This window comes from Podarcis filfolensis (assembly GCF_964270895.1).
Source record: "Podarcis filfolensis genome assembly, chromosome: 1".
Lineage (NCBI taxonomy): Eukaryota > Metazoa > Chordata > Lepidosauria > Squamata > Lacertidae > Podarcis > Podarcis filfolensis.
Genome location: NC_139604.1, coordinates 132,857,998 through 132,877,376, shown reverse-complemented (window position 1 = coordinate 132,877,376; position 19,379 = coordinate 132,857,998). Strand labels below are relative to the sequence as shown.

Here is a 19,379-nt window from a genome sequence, read left to right as displayed (position 1 = left end):
TGTTTGACTCCGTCCGACCTTGGAAACAAATGTTCCAGTGCAATGGGCTGGATGAAATGAAGTTGCGTGTGTGTAGAACAAGGTCTGGCGGCGCAACTGGACTTCCCTTCTGTGTGCCTCCTGCACACCTCTTAAATCTGCTCTGGGGCAAGAAGCATGGCGTGAGCATACCTCACCCCCCCCCACTTTCCCCAATTTGTGCTCTGTTGAATTCTACCCCTTTTCAACACAGCCCCTTCTCTGACACATCCACCTCACTTGAATTTTTTATATACATGTACTTTTCAAATTTATACATTTCATTAGTTTTACAGTCCATTTAACATTTCAAAATTTGAGTTCCTTCCCCCTCTTTCAGTGGTTCCTTAAATATCTTTTAAAACCTTCTGCATATCCAAGTTCATTTACTTGCTCATTTAATTATCTACTGTAAATATATTCGCTTATAAAACTGCAGGTTATTACAATAATCCTGCTAATGTTTTCATCTCTTTACAATTTATCTGTAAATATTCAATAAATCATTTCTATTCTTTTATAAAGAGTTTGTTATCTTGATTTCTTATTCTTCCGGTAAGTTTCGCCATTTCTGCATATTCCAGAAGTTTATGTATCCGTTCTTCCTTTACTGGGACTTCTTTACTGATAGCATTCTTGCTGCTGTAGTAGCATACATGCATAAATTTCTACACAATTTAGGTAGTTCTGTCTCTATAATTCCCAAAATAAAAGCTCATCGTTTTTGCCCCGGTCTGCTTCTTGTTTCAGCTCTTCACAGAATATGGGAGGCTGGCCATGGAGGAGACGTTCCTGAAGCCCTTTCAGGTAAGGGGGGGGATGGAGGGAGCACCCCACTCCATCTGTGTTGCTAAGTGGCAGATGATTTAAAAGCCAGACTCCAGCTCCCAGCAGCCCCAGTTTGTGTGTCCAATTGCCAGGGAATATGGGAGCCGTAACCCAAAACCTCTGGAGGGCCACAGGTTGGAGGAGACCTTGATGGTGCAGTGGGCAGTATCAGTGGGAATGTTCAGGGAGGCAGGAGAGGATATATTGTTTATTAATATTCTTTCTAACTTGCACTAGCAAGTTCCTTTACTTACATTATATGTATTTTTATTAAAGATTTTCTTAGTTTACGAAAGCACCGTATTTTTCGCTCTATAAGACGCACCAGACCATAAGACGCACCTGGCTTTTGGAGGAGGAAAACAAGAAAAAAAATATTCTGAATCTCAGAAGCCAGAACAGCAAGAGGGATTGCTGCGCAGTGAAAGCAGCGATCCCTCTTGCTGTCCTGGCTTCTGGGATAGCTGTGCAGCCTGCATTCGCTCCATAACACGCACACACATTTCCCCTTTTTAGGAGGGAAAAAGTGAGTCTTATAGAGCAAAAAATACAGTATGTGCAATCTCTCTCTCTTTTCTCCAAGTAACATTTTTTACAGATCAGTTTCATTTGTTGAGACATTAGGAAGAAAAAGGGGAAGGGGTGTGTGGAAGATGGGTGGGGGTGGGGTCGGTTGGTGATGTTTCTATTTTACTTAATATATGTGGGGTTTGGTGTCAGCGTTGCTTGTGAAGGTTCGGTGCTGTTCGCTTGTGTTCCTTTGGTGGTGAGAGAGGTTGGGGTTGGCCTAGGGTGCAGTTATTCATTTGTGGTTGGCTGTGGTGGTCTTTGTTTTCATGTGTGAGTGGGGTGGGTGGGTGTTTTGGATCAGGTTAACCATATTGATTTTTATGCTGTTGGTGGATTTTTGCCATTGTCTTGTTGGGCTGTGTGTGTGATAAAGGGGAGCAAGTTCCTTTACTTAGCAGAGTTTACATTCCCCTTTTAAACACACAGTAGATAGCTGGTTGCAGGCTTGTTTAAGCCTCTCACTATTAGATTCCTGGTAAGTTCCCTTTTATCCCTCTTAAAAGAATAAAGACGCCACAATCTTATTCATAAGTAACAAGAAGAAAGTTTACTCAGGAATCATCAGTTCACAGTTGGATCCCTGAAAGCAGACTTAGTTACATAGTATGCACATTTGGATCTATCCCATATGGGGATAATCCCAGCTAAAATCTAGCTAATAAGCTGCTCCAATGATGGAGGAAGTCAAAGAGAGAGAGAGATGGCAGCATGCCTTGTCCCTTTTGTTACCTGGACAGGTAAGGTCATGATCACCTCTAGTCACATGCAAAAAGAAGTATGTCACAGTCAGGAGGAAACAGGAAGTATTCGACTGGCTGGACCAAATGTGCTGGGGTGTTGATGCTCTGAGCCCCTCCGTCTTATGCTCAGGGTGGCGCTGTGGTCTAAACCACTGAGCCTCTTGGGCTTGCCGATCGGAAGGTCGGCGGCTCAAATCCCCGCAACAGAGTGAGCTCCCGTTGCTCTTTCCCAGCTCCTGCCAACCTGGCAGTTCGAAAGCATACCAGTGCAAGTAGATAAATAGGTACCACTGTGGCAGGAAGGTAAATGGTGTTTCTGTGCACTCTGGTTTCCGTCTTGGTTTCCCATTGGGCCAAAAGTGGTATAGTCCTGCTAGCCACATGACCTGGAAAGCTGTCTGTGGACAAACGCCGGCTCCCTCGGCCTGAAAGCAAGATGAGCGCCGCAACCCCAGAGTCGCCTTTGACTGAACTTAACCGTCCTGGGGTGCTTTACGTTTACCTTTACCTTTACATGTGTGTAAATAAGCCATATATCCAAAAGACAGCACAGTCTCCACTGACCCTCGTTCCAAGGAAATCAAACCTGGGGAAGCACATGGAACCCCCCAGAGTCCTTCAGCGTTCAGAGATTGGGGTGGCGTATTCAGTGTTTTGTTGGGGACAGAGCTTGGCTGTGTAGTTGGGGTGACTTATTTCACTTTGCACACGAGTAATTCTCTTTGTCCCTTTTGCAGTCTCTCATATTCCTTGTTCGCGACTGGAGCTTTCCCTACGAGTTTTCCTACGGGGCAGATGGTGGAGCCAGGTTTTTGGAAAAGCGCCTCAAGGTTGGTCTTAACGCTTTTGTTTTCTCCTGCTTTCTCTTAAAAAAAAATGCTCAAAACTCCCAACAATTTAAATCCTATCAAGTAGTAAAATAATAATAATAAGCAAATTAAAGTGGGAAGTGGAACAAACCACACTTGCAACTAACTGTTGCTAAAAGGCAGCACCTGGTCAATTGCAGGTGTGTCATGTGACTCAGCTGGGCAGTCAGGTGACGATGAATGAAGCATCCTTGTGTGGGAGCCTTTGGATGTGGGTGGGGCGGGGCCTGGATAAGAGATACGAAAAGGGGACCCTCCCCTCTTTTGAAAGCTGCATTCTCAGCCAGTTTGGAGAAGGAGGCGGTAGCATTTCCTTGTGCCTTTAGGCAGGGCTGTCTTAAGCATAACCGGCGCCGTGGTGCAAATATCTCTCCGGTGCCCACCCACCCCCATTTCCCAGAGTTGTCAACCTTTTTAAAGTGGGGGGGGGGACACTTCGGTCCGGCTCATTTACATTGCGTGGTCCGATGCGCGCTCGGCGCTGCATGTAAGAAAGGGGCGCCCGGATCGCAGTCCAGATGGCCTCCCGCGAAGCCTCCCTCTAAATGCCGGGTGCCCCTTACCTGTCCCCGTCTAGGGAAGTCTGTGCCACAGTGTTAACGGAGAAATCTGAGGGCACCCTTGGACAGAAATCAAGGACACCAGCCAGGAATACCAGAGCAAAACAGCAGCCAGTAGGCTTGGTCTTGATTGAAGACTGTCGCGACAGGACTCCCACCTGCCACCAGGTGGAATAAGATGGAAGCCCCAAACAAAAGAGAACCCAAACTTTTATTAGCTGCTAATCCCCATGTTACACACCCCAAACTATATCACTCAAAGATCACGGTTACATCATGAAAGGGGAGGTCTGGTGGCAGTAATCTGAGCATCCTGGACCCTGCCCCATGGTTCCCCTTGCCCTCCACCAAACACCCATCAAGTGAAACAAAAGAGATCTTTACATTTCCCTGTTTCCCAGCCAAGTTAATCACACCCTTTTGTCTTCATCTGGGTTTGTTATTTCTGGAATGGCTACCTGTCTGGCACTCGGGTATCAGGTTGCCAGGGATTATCACTCAGGCAGAGGGGCTGCTGAGTAGCTGAGCTCACATGTCTATATGAATTTCTGAAGTTTTCCCAGTGAGCCAGTACATAGATACATCTATCAGTGAATTCTTACATTTGGTACCGTGCAGCAGAGGCCCTTTGAATAGATAGGAAGAAACTGTGATGAAGTGTTTTGTGGGGACAAATCACAAAAGTGATTGTGCTGGTTTTGGTAGTGGGCTGCAGGTGCATGATATCTGCTGGAGGGGCAACCCCCCCCCCAAACCTATACATAAATTCCTGCAACAACAGGAGGGCCAGCAAGCAGATCAGGTGCCTCACCAGCTGTGCTATCCTCGCTGTGCACCGGGATCGCACAGGGCGCTTCCCTGCTCCGCTCGCAGACTCTGCAGGGAGGCGCGCAGGCAGTGACGCGGCCAGAGAGGGGCGCCCCGTCCGCGCCCCCATCCGCGCCTGTCAGGCACCCAGGCAGCCCTGGTGGGAGAAGACGCGAAGGGGCTTTCCTGAGCCGGACACAGCGTGCTCCGATGGGTGGCTGAGAGGAGAGGAGTGGGCTGCCCCAGAGCGGGGAAGGGAGCGCGCCTTGACTCTCCTTCCTGGACACTCAGCCTGTGGTGCCCTCCAAAATCTGGCGCCCTGGCGCCCCGCGCCACTTAGGTCTATGTGTAAGACGGCCCTGCCTTTAGGCCAGGGGTGGGGAGCCTTTCTATCTGGTCTGAGGCCATTTTGGCAGAGCTTCTCCACTCCAAGGGAGCAAGGCTGTCGACTGGGGAATGGACTCCCTCTGGAGGTGGTGGGCTCTTCTGCACTGGAGGTTTTCCCCAGAGGCTGGATGGCCACCGGCCAGGACTTCTTTAGCTGTGATTCCTGCTTGCAGATGGCCCTTGTGGGTCCTTTTCCAACTCTACAAGTCTATGACTTCCCAAGCTGTTGGTCCCCTTCAAAAGAGCGGCTTCACTAATCCGCCCACCCACTTGCTCTCAGGTCTCGGGGAACCAGCACGAAGAGCTGCAGAACGTCCGGAAACACATCCATTCTTGCTTCACCAACATCTCCTGCTTCCTCTTACCTCACCCGGGCTTGAAAGTGGCCACCAACCCAAACTTCGACGGGAAACTCAAAGGTGGGTTCGTTTGCAAGTTTCATTTCTCCGATTGCCTCCTGTGTGCCAGGTCTCTCTCACCCCCCCCCCCACACCAGATACGGGTCCCTTGCATTTTGACTCCCAATAGCTCTTGCAAACTCCTCTCTTCCCGTCAGGGCACCTGCAAGCTTATGCTCTAAACTGGCCTTTCCCAATCCCGTGCCTCCAGTTTTGGACTACAAGGCCATGTGGCTCCAACCTGATGGCCTGATCCATTTCCTCATCCGTGATTTATTTCATTCAAATGTATTTGTATTCCACCCTTCACTGTAAGATCCCAAGCTGCATCTCAAACACAATCGAAGCAACAGTTCCAGAACTGACGAGAAAAGTTAAAACATAATAAAATCCAATCCTACAATTTTTAGCAGCAACCAACCTCTCATCTGCAAGGGACACGGGTAGCGCTGTGAGTTAAACCACAGAGCCTAGGGCTTGCTGATCAGAAGGTTGGCGGTTCGAATCCCCGTGACGGGGTGAGCTCCCGTTGCTCGGTCCCTGCTCCTGCCAACCTAGCAGTTTGAAAGCACGTCAAAGTGCAAGTGGATAAATAGGTACCGCTCTGGCGGGAAGGTAAACGGCGTTTCCGTGCGCTGCTCTGGTTTGCCAGAAGCGGCTTAGTCATGCTGGCCACATGACCCGGAAGCTGTACGCTGGCTCCCTCGGCCAATAGAGCGAGATGAGTGCTGCAACCCCATAGTCATCCGCGACTGGACTTAACAGTCAGGGGTCCCTTTACCTTTACCTTTAACCTCTCATCTATGGTAGTTCTCTGCCTGGTGCTGAAATGACAAAAGCATCAAAACCAGACATGCGTCTGCCACTTGTTCTTCTTCTTTTTCTTTTTCTTCTTATTAATTTATCACAAACAGATGGACAAACTAATGCATAATCTTAGAAACAATAAGAGAACCATAAATAGCACATATTCCGTATAAAAAAACAAATCACAGAGATGCACTTACATATAGCCAAGTTTTTAAGATGAGTCCATATAGCACAACCACAACGAGGCGTGCATCATCATTATACATTAAAAATAGTCATTAAACTTGTATACCACCCTTCATCCGAAGATCTCAGGGCAGTTCACAACATAAAAATACAGAATAAAAACACAAAATGGGAAGAGTACTTGCATGGCTCCCCTAGCGGCTTGGGCAACCCGGTCAGATGGATGCAGTGCAAATAATAAAATTGTTGTTGTCGTTGTTAAAATAAAAAATGGAGACTAGTCTGTCTCCGTCTCCATCAAAACCGCCTGATTTGGCTTCGCCCCAGACTACACTTCTAACTAGACAATCTGATAAATAAATCAATGTTTCCTACATTAGCGAACCATGTCTTCCACTTAGGAACTTTTGACGATTTCCAGGACCAGGCTATTATCCACCTGGCTGCTGATGGTAACATAAGCACTAGATTTTTTATAAGGAGTAGGACTGACGTCACTCTCCAAAGCGTTTGACATCATCCTCTTGCTTGTGAGGACTGCTTTTTCCACTGACTCGCCTTCCCCCCACAGAAATAGACGAGGACTTCATCAAGAACCTGAAGGTACTGATCCCTTGGCTGCTCAGCCCCAAGAGCCTGGACGTCAAGGAGATCAACGGCAACCAGATCACCTGCCGAGGCCTGGTGGAATATTTCAAGGTGAGCCTCAAGCTGTCAGGAGGCTGACTCAGGAACTCCATTCTTGCTGGGCTGTCATGCGCAGGACGCCTCCTTCCTCTTCGGCCTCATGAAGAGGGCGTCCTTTGTAAAAAGCTGGAGGGCAGGGCCTTTTTCTTCGTAGCACCTGTGTTGGGAGGTCATACAGCAGCGGGTGGGGAACCTTCTGCCCTCCGATGGGAGTTGGACTCCAACTCCCATCAGCCCTTGCCAGCATGGCCAGTTGTCAGGGATGATGGGAGTTGTAGTCTAGCACCCCTGGACCTTGGTGGCTTACAAGAGCTTAAATGTCAAAGCCAGCACCCAAAGGTGAACATAGAATGGTAATAATAATATCAATTTATTATTTATACCCCACCCATCTGGCTGGGTTTCCCCAGCCACTCTGGGCAGCTTCCAACAGAATATTAAAATACAATAGTCTATTAAACATTAAAAGCTTCCCTAAACAGGGCTGCCTTCAGATGTCTTCTAAAAGTCTGGTAGTTGTTTATCTCTTTGACATCTGCTGGGAGGGTGTTCCACAGGGTGGGCACCACCACCGAGAAGGCCCTCTGCCTGGTTCCCTGTAACTTGGCTTCTTGCAGAGAGGGAACCGCCAGAAGGCCCTCAGCACTGGACCTCAGTGTCCAGGCAGAATGATGGGGTTGGAGACGATCCTTCAGGTCTACTGGTCCGAGGCCATTTAAGGGCTTTAAAGGTCAGCATCAACACTTTGAATTGTGCTTGGAAACGTACTGGGAGCCAGTGTAGGCCTTTCAAGACCGGTGTTATATGGTCTTGGCAGCCGCTCCCAGTCACCAGTCTAGCTGTCGCATTCTGGATTAGTTGTAGTTTCTGAGTCACCTTCAAAGGTAGCTCCACGTAGAGCGCATTGCAGTAGTCTAAGCGGGAGATAACCAGAGCATGCACCACTCTGGTGAGACAGTCTGCGGCCAGGTAGGGTCTCAGCCTGCGTACCAGATGGAGCTGGTAGACAGCTGCCCTGGACACAGAACTGCGCCTCCATGGACAGCTGTGAGTCCAGAAGCATACAGGAAGGTACTGCAGCCAACAAGCCAGGACTGCAGTCATATGAGCCTCTTGGTCCTCACAAACTGGTAGCCTTGCAGGTCAACCAGTTGGAGCTTCCTGTTTTCCTGAGTTTTTACAGAACCTTTGTGGACTTTTCTGTGCATGCATAAACTCAGCCTGTCTTGTCTTGTTTTCTTCCCAGGCCTATATAAAGATCTACCAAGGAGAGGAGTTACCTCACCCCAAATCGATGCTGCAGGTAAGTCGCACGGCACTGATTACAGTTATTAAACAAATTGAGGTGTATTTATTTTTACTCATGTTACACAACTTGCATTGTTCTCTGCACAGTGGGTTAGGGCTCTCCCGACTGGTGGGGTTTGTTGGGTTTTTTTTACAGGTGCCACCTGCAACATACAACTGATGCAATAGCTGTGCACTAGAGATGCATTTCCTTGCCAACAAAGGTCTGTATAGTTCAAGCTATGGTTTTCCCAGTAGTGATGTATGGAAGTGAGAGCTGGACCATAAAGAAGGCTGATCGCCGAAGAATTGATGCTTTTGAATTCTGGTGCTGGAGGAGACTCTTGAGAGTCCCATGGACTGCAAGAAGTTCAAACCTCTCCATTCCTAGGGAACTCAGCCCTGAGTGCTCACTGGAAGGACAGATCCTGAAGCTGAGGCTCCAAGACTTTGGCCACCTCATGAGAAGAGAAGACTCCCTGGAAAAGACCCTGATGTTGGGAAAGATGGAGAGCGCAAGGAGAAGGGGACGATGGAGGACGAGATGGTTGGATAGTGTTCTTGAAGCTACCAGCATGAGTCTGACCAAACTGCAGGAGGCAGTGGAAGACAGGAGTGCCTGGCGTGCTCTGGTCCAGGGGGTCACAAAGAGGCGGACACGACTAAACGACTAAACACCAACAACAAAGAGATGCATTTGTTCTAAATGGTCCACATGTCATCCTATTGTAAGCAAAAAACGGCTTATCTTCTGAGTTTACGCCACTAAAACTCAGAGACAAGAGGAGTTAGGAGTCCATTGTTGTTTATTGCAAAGCAATAGGTTACAGTCAAATCTTTTCGCAAAACTGCAACCCTGCCCAAGGGTCTGGGCAGGGGTATTTATAAGTTTCAAACAAAGCATTTCAATTTCCACCAATCATATACATAATTACCTCATTTCACGTTTAATACACATGCACAATAAGCATTGCTGACTAAGTTTTGATATTCACTGTGATCAGTTACATTGTGTTAGTGTGCATGTTGGGAACTCGTGTTACGTGTAGCCATTTGCACCATGTTTATGAACTGTATTTTCATGATTTACGTATTAACTGTCCTTCTGTCCCAGTGGGGGACGGCGACTTGCAAAACCACCAGTTTCTTAAAGCAACAGGTTACCATAACTTCTCTATTAGAAGCATATTCAAGGATTTATTGGGGTTCACACTATCACATTCATTATGGCCCTTTGGGCCACTACCGCAATCCCACTTTCTTCATTGTTTTGTAATGCTTCCCCGGGCTTCATTGCTCCGGGGTGTGTGTGTGTGTGTGTGTGTGTGTGTGCACGCACGCACTAGAGTGCTGCAGCAGTGCAACAAAAACCAAAAACCAAAACAAAAGTGGAACAAGAAATAAACTGGGACATTTGAGGTATGCCAAGTTACAGGGTTTCAGCAGGAAGCAACAGGATGTGCACGGATTGGAAGCGTAGCGGAATGTCTTCCAGGCAGAGTGTTGTAACTGCTCTGATGCCATCGTGAGCACAACTGATTGTGGATGCGCAATGGAAAAGGTGTTTGGAGGAGCCCTTAAAGATGCTCCTCCCCACTCCCTCTCCTTGGTGCGATATTTTCCCTGGGCCCAGCGACCCTTTCCCCTCCTCCTGGTGGTGTCAGTGTGGTGTAGTGGTTAAGAGTGGTGGACTCGTAATCTGGTGAACCAGGTTCGCTTCCCTGCTCCTCCACATGCAGCTGCTGGGTGACCTTGGGCCAGTCACACTTCTCTGAAGTCTCTCAGCCCCACTCACCTCACAGAGTGTTTGTTGTGGGGGAGGAAGGGAAAGGAGAATGTTAGCCGCTTTGAGACTCCTTAAAAGGGAGTGAAAGGCGGGATATCAAATCCAAACTCCTCTTCTTCTTCTTCTGGTTCCCTCTTCTGACCTTTCCTCCTGATCCCTTGCAGGCCACGGCAGAAGCAAACAACCTTGCAGCTGTTGCCACGGCTAAAGACACTTACAACAAAAGAATGGAAGAGGTAAGCCTGATGGAGGACCAAGGAGTGTGGTAAGCCTGATACTGCGTCCTCCACCAAGGAGCGTGGCCCCTCCACGATTCCAGTAGGCCCCCTTTGGGCTGTAGTGGATGCCTTCTAAGGGGTCGTGGGAAAGCCCTCTGTGTGCAAGAACTGGGCGAGATTCAGCAGGCAGAGAGTCCGAATTGTGCGACAGGATAGTCCAACCCTGTTCTGGGTGGGGTTTCACTCCATGGAAGAAGCAGGAGTCACAAAATCACAGAGCTGGAAGGGGCTCCGGGGGGTCATTTAGTCCAGCCCCCTGCAATGCAGAAATCTCAGCTAAAGCATCCAGCCTCTGCTTAAAAGCCTCCAATGAATGAGAGTCCACAACCTTCTGAAGAAATTTCAGCAGCGCCCCATGCGAGGCCACAGTTCAGTGCGCTCCTCTGCCTCTTGCCTTCTGTTCTACTCAATTCACTACATCGGTGGTTCCTAACTGGTGGTCCCGGCGTTTGTGCCACCATTCACCATATCAAAATTTTCAAATATGGGGGTCCATGGATTGGCTTTTCAAAAATAGGGAGTCTGCAGTACTTAGCTAATTGGGGACCATTGCACTAGGCTGTGGGGCACCCCTAGGCTCAGTGCCCAGCGCAGTGGAACCGATCGCACTGCCCTAAATCCGCCTCTGCTCAGGGGCAGGTGGGGGAGCCTTCAGAAGCGCCCCATGAGAAGATCCTGAATGGGGCAACTGTGCCCCCGAAAGACCAGGTGTGCAGCCTGGGAGTCTTTTTGGACTCACAGCTGTCCATGGAGGCACAGGTCCATTCTGTGTCCAGGGCAGCTGTCTACCAGCTCCATCTGGTACGCAGGATGAGACCCTACCTGCCCGCGGACTGTCTGGCCAGAGTGGTGCATGCTCTAGTTATCTCCCGCTTGGACTACTGCAATGCGCTCTAAGTGGAGCTACCTTTGAAGGTGACTCAGAAACTACAACTAATCCAGAATGCAACAGCTAGACTGGTGACTGGGAGTGGCCGCCGAGACCACATAACACCTACATTGGCTCCCAGTACGTTTCCAAGCAAAATTCAAAGTGTTGGTATTGACCTTTAAAGCCCTAAATGGCCTCAGCCCAGTATACCTGAAGGAGCATCTTCACCCCCATTGTTCACCCTGGAAACCGATGTCCAGCTCTGAGGACCTTCTGGCGGTTCCCTCCCTGCAAGAAGCCAAGATACAGGGAACCAGGCAGAGGGCCTTCTCGGTAGTGGCGCCCTCCCTGTGGAACACCCTCCCGTCATATGTCAAGGAAATAAACAACTATCTGACTTTTAGAAGACATCTGAAGGCAGCCCTGTTTAGGGAAGTTTTTAATGCTTGATGTTTTATCGTGTTTTTTAATATTCTGTTGGAAGCCACCCAGAGTGGCTGGGGAAACCCAGCCAGATGTGCGGTGTATGTTATATTAGTATTATTGAGGTGCAGCTTAAGGAATCGGGCGATCCTTTAGATCAGCGGTTCTCAACCTGGGGGTCCCCAGATGTTGTTGGACTACAACTCCCATCACCCCGAGCTCTGGCCTTGCTAGCTAGGGGTGATGGGAGTTGTAGTTCAACAACATCTGGCGACCCACAGGTTGAGAAAGGCTGCTTTAGATATTTGGGGCCCATGTAGCTCAGGGCCTTGTGAATTAATGCCGAAACCGTGAACCTGCAGGTGTGTGGAGGCGACAAGCCCTTCCTGGCGCCCAGCGACCTCCAGAGCAAACACCTGGAGCTGAAGGAGGAGGCGGTGCGGCAGTTCCGGTCCGTGAAGAAGATGGGGGGCGAGGAGTTCAGCCGCCGCTACCTCCAGCAGCTGGAAGCCGAGATCGACGAGCTCTACGTCCAGTACATCAAGCACAACGACAGCAAGAACATCTTCCACGCCGCCCGCACGCCCGCCACGCTCTTTGTGGTCATCTTCATCACCTACGTCATTGCCGGGGTGACCGGCTTCATCGGCTTGGACATCATAGCCAGCCTGTGCAATATGATCATGGGCCTGACCCTGATCACCCTCTGCACCTGGGCCTACATTAGGTACTCAGGGGAGTACAGGGAGCTGGGCGCCGTCATAGACCAAGTGGCCGCAGCGCTCTGGGACCAGGTGAGCAGATGTCAGGCGTCAGAGTATTCAAACCCCTCCACGGTAGGTTGCCAGGAGTGGACAAGACAGGAGAGGTCTTACCAGTTGCTTTTTATTCAGTAGTCACAGAGAGAGGCTTAGAAATGCAGCCTCAATGGCATTGCTCCAAGTGTAGCCCCACTCCCTGCGTCCCTCCCACTTCTCATGAGTCATCTCTACGGTGCTGAAAAGCACCTTTTGCCTCTGAGCCCTCTGCTCTCCTACTTCCAAGGCACGCCGTGTTCTGGGAGAGCAGGGGGTCTGGAATGCTTTCTAAAGACACTGAGTCCATCAGCTGTCTCTCCCCTGGTCTTCTTGTTCTTCCTCCTCTCCCATTATTTCCCAGCTTTCCCCCCTCATCTGCCTCTGAGCTGTAACCTCCCTCAAACCCCTGTTGTGGTTATGAACTGTTTCCTCCTCTGGAAGGTTCAGGCTGGGGAGGCCATCTCCACCATTCCTCCTTGCCCAGTCCCTGACAGCAGAACAGGCTGCCCCTGGCCAGCAACTGGCAGCCTTGGGCACTTCCAGGCTGCCTCTGTTTCCGGGGGAGGGGGGATTCAGTCACACACCAACAAATTCAGCTTCCACATTTATAGCTGGCTAGAGAGAAGTAAGGGATGCGGGTGGCGCTGTGGGTTAAACCACAGAGCCTAGGACTTGCCGATCAGAAGGTCGGCGGTTCGAATCCCCGCGACGGGGTGAGCTCCTGTTGCTCGGTTCCTGCTCCTGCCAATCTAGCAGTTTGAAAGCACGTCAAATTGCAAGTGGATAAATAGGTACCACTCCGGCGGGAAGGTAAACGGCGTTTCCGTGCGCTGCTCTGGTTCGCCAGAAGCGGCTTAGTCCTGCTGGCCACATGACCCGGAAGCTGTACGCCGGCTCCCTCGGCCAATAAAGCGAGATGAGTGCTGCAACCCCAGAGTCGGTCACGACTGGACCTAATGGTCAGGGGTACCTTTACCTTTAGAGAGAAGTGCCCAGCGTTGCATGGGAAGTCTAAGAAACCAAAATAAGTCGGTGCATTTTTAAAATCAGTGCAGTTTTACATGGTTCTGTCCGCCATCTTTATTCCAAATGGCACCTGACGGTATCCAAATATAGGCCGAGACCTGCTCCTTCATCTTGGCGACTGTCCCGCCAAATGGGGCGACGGTATCTTCAGAGGCTTGGTCCGCCATCTACCTTCAGAATGGCATCTTAAGGGCATTCAAACGTAGACAAAAGCCTCCTGCTCCATCTTGGGTGCTGGCATGCCACATTGGGCAACGGTGTCCCAAGAGGTGCGCAAATGCATAGAGGACAGCTGTACAGACAGGCAATAATATAAATAGTAGATTGGGGGGAGTCTTGTGTAACAATCCCGCTTCCCCCAAAAGATTGGGGGGGGGGTTTGCAGGAAGGAAGGTGATGGGGAAATACTATGGAATGTGTTGGGTAATGCTTGCTTTGATGAAATGCTGTCTAACCTCCCTGCAAACAGATCAGAATAATTGCTCGTTGAATAGCCAATGTTGTCTAATCTCCTTGCTCAATAAATGGTTCATCTGGAAGCCTCCCATGGGATTAGGAGGAGGAGGAAGAAGAAGAAGGGAGGGAGGGAGATAGGTTTAAGAACAAGGGGAAAACTCAGCTTTGATGGGTGAGGGCAGAGGCCGACAAAAGTATGAATGGTGAGGAGCGAGAGGACGGAGAAATTTTAGAGCGTCGGAGTCATCCAGTGAACCTTATTTACTAGGATGTCCACAAGGAGGGGAATCAGTTTATCTGCATGGGAGGCTGGGATGGTTGCCAGGAGTATGGCTTTAAAAAAGGACCAGGCAAATCCATGGAGGAGCCGCCTGTCAGTGGTAGTCAATACTCATCACCAACAGATGGACCGTAGCTCAGCGTTGGGCACCTGCTTTGAATGCAGAAGGCCCTGGTTCCTGTCCTTGGCATCTCCAGGTGGGGCTGGGTGAAACTCCAGGCTGAAAGGTTGGAGCTGCTATGGGTCAGGGGCAAATCCTTTGCATGCAGAAGGTCTCATGTTTATTAAAGGCTTCTAAAACGCTTTTCAGTTCAGACACCAAGAGCGGTTCAGTTGCTCACGTGCTTTTGGTCACGACTCCTGAAAAGTTGGGGTATAAATTAGAACTGGAATAAATGCCTCCCCACCACTTCAGGACCATTCTGCTCCCGTGAAAGTTGGTGGGGAGATATTTTGAAATTTTGGAGGGTGGGGAGCAAAATTCTAAGCATTTTCATCTTAGGCTTAAGTCAGAGGTGGCCAAGAGATTCTTTGCCCCCTTTTAAAAGCCACACCAACTCTGTGTTCCTGGAAAAAACATTTTGCAATGGTAGAACACAATCCCAGGGGTTATTATTTATATTGTGTGTGGGACGGTTATCCCTCTCCTCATTAAAAAAGAAGTTCTCAACCACATTGTATTTATGCCTAAGATAAAATGAACTTTTAAAAAGAAGCCTGACCACCAACACCTGCTGCAAAATTAATGCCAACAAAACGTTGCCCAGAACTATAAGTATTTATAACATCTGTGTATATTTGACAAATTGTTGTCTCCCGGCTTTCCTGACAGTTGAAGCATCAGATGTCCGAAAGCAGAATCACCATGGCAGTCTATAGCGACCACAAAAAAATATCCAAAACAAGAATAAATAAAAGTAAACCTCCAGTGAAAAAGGTGGCAGAATTTGTGCCAGGAGGCCTGCTTTCAGCGCAGTCAGCCATTCCCCAACCCTGGTGCGCTTCTGCATGGTTTGGACTACAACTCCCATCACCCCCTGGCAGCACAGCTGTGCTTCCACAGTTAGAGCATCATGTGGCTGTGCTGGCTGTGACTGATGGCAGTTGTAGTCCGAACCCTGCCCGGAAGGCACAGGGCTGGATGAAGACTGTGCAACCTGGGCTGATGGCATGATGCTTTACAAGGGTTCAGATAGCAGGGAGGGGATGGAGGAAGGAGTGTCAAAATGGTCCGCCAGGATGCCCTTAAGCGGACAGAGGTCTAGAGGAGACTGCACATGTCTTCTTTCTCTCACCTTGTGTTTTTCCCCCCTTCAACTGCCTTACCTGCAGGGAAATACGAATGAGGTAAGCCCATTACTCTTTATGTAGCAGCAGCTGCCCTTCTGCCAGTGTCCGTCTGTGTGTGCAAACTGTGCTATATTCGGGGTGCTTAAATGCTTCAACTTCCTGCCTCCTTTGTCCAAGTGGGGAAGGAGAGGCAGGTAGGCTTGCTTTGCTTCGGGACTTCCTGGCTTGCAAGACGCGCCTCCTGCACAATTTTTGGCCCAGGGCGTTGATTGCACAGCCCCATCGTGCATCTCCTGCGACCTGTCCAGGGCTTGACAGCCTCCCTTCTCGCTTCCTGCAATTCCAGGCAGGCCTTGGGTAAGGGCCATAGCTCGGTGGTAGAGGCTCTGCTTGCATGCAAAAGGCCCCAGGTTCAGTTCCCAGGTAAAGCTGGGGTTTGTCTCCCGTCTCAAAGCCTGGAGAGCCACTTGGACAGTGCTCTGACTCTGTATATAAGAAAGCATCCTATGACCCTTCAGCAGCATTGAACAAGCTTCTGGCTGGCCTGATCCTGGAGGGCTCAAGTTCTCTGGTGGGCTCAACGTTGAATGGGAACTGATGTTCCCAGGTAGTGGTAGCTGAAACCAAGCTCAAATTGTGTATTGGAGGCAGCAATGCTTATGAATGTTGGAAGCCACAGGAGGGGAGAACTGCTTGCCAGAAGAGGCCTTTGATTGGCCACTGTGAGTACAAGATGCTGGACTAGGTGGGCCATTCGCCTGATCCAGCAGGCCCTTCCCATGTTAACCATAAGTGTGCATGGTGCCTTCTAGTAGTAGCCGCTGGAACTGTGCTGCCTGGGACTGATGGGAGATGTAGTCTAAATTATTAGGAGGGGACCAGGTTGGGCAAGGCTACTCTAGTTGCTCCTGGTAGTTCGCTTGGCAAGTACCATGGTAAGTTTCTAGCAATCATTTAGACGCTGTTGCAGAAAACCCCAGAAAAATGTGACAACCGGGGACATTGCAGGAGGACCGAGGAAGAACTTTTAAGAATAAAAGTTCAGATTAAGGACACTCGAGCTCTTTTTTCTGCCTTTGGGATTCGCTGATAGATGCTTATGCACCACAGTTAAGAGGCTGCTTGTTTGCTAACCCTGACGGCAGTGGGCCATGTCGCTTCAGGCAGGGTGAAATCGTTCCTTTCTTAGCCTAGGCTCAGCCACGAGCACAACTAGGTTCGCACTGTCTGATTTCAGGGCTGTCGCACTCGAGTTGAAATCCAAAAATCCACGCTTGCTGTGTGCTGCTTTGTGTGAGATGGTGGCTTTTTGCGGGACTGAACCCCGGGTGCATCTGGGGAAGCTTGCCGGGCAAAAACAGCATTTCTGTTTTCACAGAAATGAGAATCGTGGCGCAGAGTATCAGATGTCTGATCCATAGACTTGGCCTCGATCCTAAACTGCGGCAGGTTCTCTCTCCCTCCTACCACACCTGTGGTGTTAGGCTGGCATGTTCTGTGCCTGCCTTCAGCTGAAGGGAAACCGCTGTCTTCCTTGGCGCATTCTGCCAAAGCTGTTGAGACGAGGAGAAGCCCACCTAGAATTATAGTGACAGCTGGGAGACTATGCAGAGGCAGGAATAAACTCTAGCAGCTTAAACCTAGCCCACTGTGATGGTCTGCCTCATGCAAATAGGCAACAGGATGCTGGAGCTCCAAACGAACAGGTTCCACGCCGTAGCTGAAAATATTAAGTGAGTTATAACCCAAACTCAAACAAGGACAGAATTCTGCAGCTACTAGAAGTTACGCAGATTGTATAATGGATTGGCTCGCTTTGCCCTATTTATGTTGCACTTTTCCATGTTTTTATAGGGACACGGGTGGCGCTGTGGGTTAAACCACAGAGCCTAGGGCTTGCCGATCAGGAGGTCGGCGGTTCGAATCCCCGCGAAGGGGTGAGCTCCCATTGCTCGGTCCCTGCTCCTGCCAACCTAACAGTTCGAAAGCACGTCAAAGTGCAAGTAGATAAATAGGTACCACTCTGGCGGGAAGGTAAACGGCGTTTCCGTGCGCTGCTCTGGTTCGCCAGAAGCGGCTTAGTCATGCTGGCCACATGACCCGGAAGCTGTACGCCGGCTCCCTCGGCCAGTAAAGCGAGATGAGCGTCACAACCCCAGAGTCGGCCACGACTGGACCTAATGGTCAGGGGTACCTTTACCTTTTCATGTTTTGCATTAATTATTTTGCTTCTGCCAGCAATAGGAAGAGCAAGGTTGCAGGGACCAAGCAAACCAGAATCCCTGGCCATTGGCAATATTATCTGGCTACACACAAAGACTAAAGCAGACTTGAAACTGTATTTTTTAAAAAAGGAGAGCTGAATTCTGCCACCAGTGCCAAGAGTGTAGGACTTTTTGGCACTTTTGCAGAATCAAGGTGCACCTCTAGAGCTTTGAATGCATCTTTTAAAACATACCTCCCTCCTTTCCACTAACCTTTCTGTGCTTTTGTGTGCAGGCTTTGTACAAACTTTACAGTGCAGCTGCCACACACAGACATTTGTATCACCACGCTTTCCCCACGGCGCAGAAGGCTGAGCCCACCGAAGGCACGGAAAAGAAGACAATGTAAACCCAGCCGTTTTCCACAGAGGTGCATGAAAACACATCGTTAAAACATGTTAATCATTTTGCATCCATGTATGAGACTCTGCCACTCCTTGAAACGAAGACAGAGGAAAACAGATAACTCATTCACTTGTACCAATGGCTTAAGTGTGGCTGCTTTAATTTGGACAATGCCCTGCTTGAAGGGGGAACGAGTCAGCATGACTTTCATTTTCTTAAAACTTAATTTTGCTGCAGATACATTACTGGTTTGGTTCTCCAGAACGCTTGGCCCTGGCCCAGGACTTTTCAAGACTGAGGTTTGGAGCCAGAGAAGGCAGTGGTTGCTACCTTCCTTTTGCAATCGTGGCCTCCTGCCATCCCCAAGTACGCATTCATAGCCTCCTCTGGGTCCAAGCTCACATGCCATTAATCCAACGGCCAGTATTCTGAAACGGAGTGTGGCTCATATTCAGGAGGCACCACGTCACATTAACATATTTAAATTTGTACTCAAGAGGTTTTTATTTAACACCATTCCCTTCATGCAGCTGTGAATGATAATTTATTCACTTTAAGACTGCCTTCTCAGAAGCTACAAAGAATATTTCTTTTGCTATGGTATGTTAAAAGAGATGGGAAGTATTTTTTTTTTGTACATGTATTTGAGAGTTTCACTGTATATATTTTTGTTTAGTGGATAAAGAGTGTATCAAGTTTTTATTATTTAATTGTCAATTAAAAGTTTGGTTCCTAAGACAATTACCTCATTTGTCCCTAATTCATTATCACCTACTCCCAACTGAACCCAGTCTCCTTCCCGTTACATGCTAAGCACCGGATGGACATGATCCTGTCACCTTTTGCATCTTTCAGAGCTTCCTTCAGCATCAGGAGAAAGCACCTGTACGTATATGCAGTAGACCCTTCAACCGGAGCAAAAAGTATTTTGAACCACCTGTACCAAAACAAACAGGTTCTAGCTTTGAATAGCTATTACATATTACAAGCTGCTTTTTAAAAGAAGTTTTGGAGTCCAGAGTTTAAGAAAAGCAAGCCTAAAATCCGCTTGACATACAGTGGTACCTCGGGTTACAGATGCTTCAGGTTACAGACTCCGCTAACCCAGAAATTGTACCTCGAGTTAAGAACTTTGCTTCAGGATGAGAACAGAAATCACGCAGCAGCAGTGGGAGGCCCCATTAGCTAAAGTGGTACCTCAGGTTAAGAACAGTTAAGAACGGACCTCCGGAACGAATTAAGTTCTTAACCCGAGGTACCACTGTATTTGGATCAGGGTCCTCAATTCTTCAGTGCACACACCGCTAAACGCCAATTGCAATTAAAGGAGCTTGTCCTTCTACAGCTCAAATATTAGTCTCATTGCAAGGTGGCAAGCCTCTGCTCAAATTACCGTATTTTTCGCCCTATAGGACG

At 49.0% G+C, this 19,379-nt stretch overlaps 1 protein-coding gene across 4 annotated transcripts in view; it reads left to right on the top strand.

Moving 5' to 3' along the window:
• ATL1 (atlastin GTPase 1) overlaps positions 1-18,707 on the top strand; it is a 36,544-nt gene extending 17,837 nt beyond the window's left edge. The window contains exons 6-14 of one of the 4 annotated variants that reach the window (XM_083614253.1): positions 769-825; positions 2,894-2,986; positions 5,060-5,198; positions 6,745-6,872; positions 8,107-8,163; positions 10,098-10,169; positions 11,868-12,299; positions 15,397-15,411; positions 17,854-18,707. In XM_083614253.1, coding sequence (XP_083470379.1) covers positions 769-825; positions 2,894-2,986; positions 5,060-5,198; positions 6,745-6,872; positions 8,107-8,163; positions 10,098-10,169; positions 11,868-12,299; positions 15,397-15,411; positions 17,854-17,967 — 1,107 coding nt within the window. In that variant the 3' untranslated portion in view covers positions 17,968-18,707. Of the gene's footprint in view, positions 1-768; positions 826-2,893; positions 2,987-5,059; positions 5,199-6,744; positions 6,873-8,106; positions 8,164-10,097; positions 10,170-11,867; positions 12,342-15,396; positions 15,412-17,853 lie in introns of all 4 variants that reach the window. The other 3 variants (XM_083614252.1, XM_083614251.1, XM_083614254.1) reach the window with 3 other exon arrangements.
• The last annotated feature ends 672 nt before the right edge of the window (positions 18,708-19,379 follow it).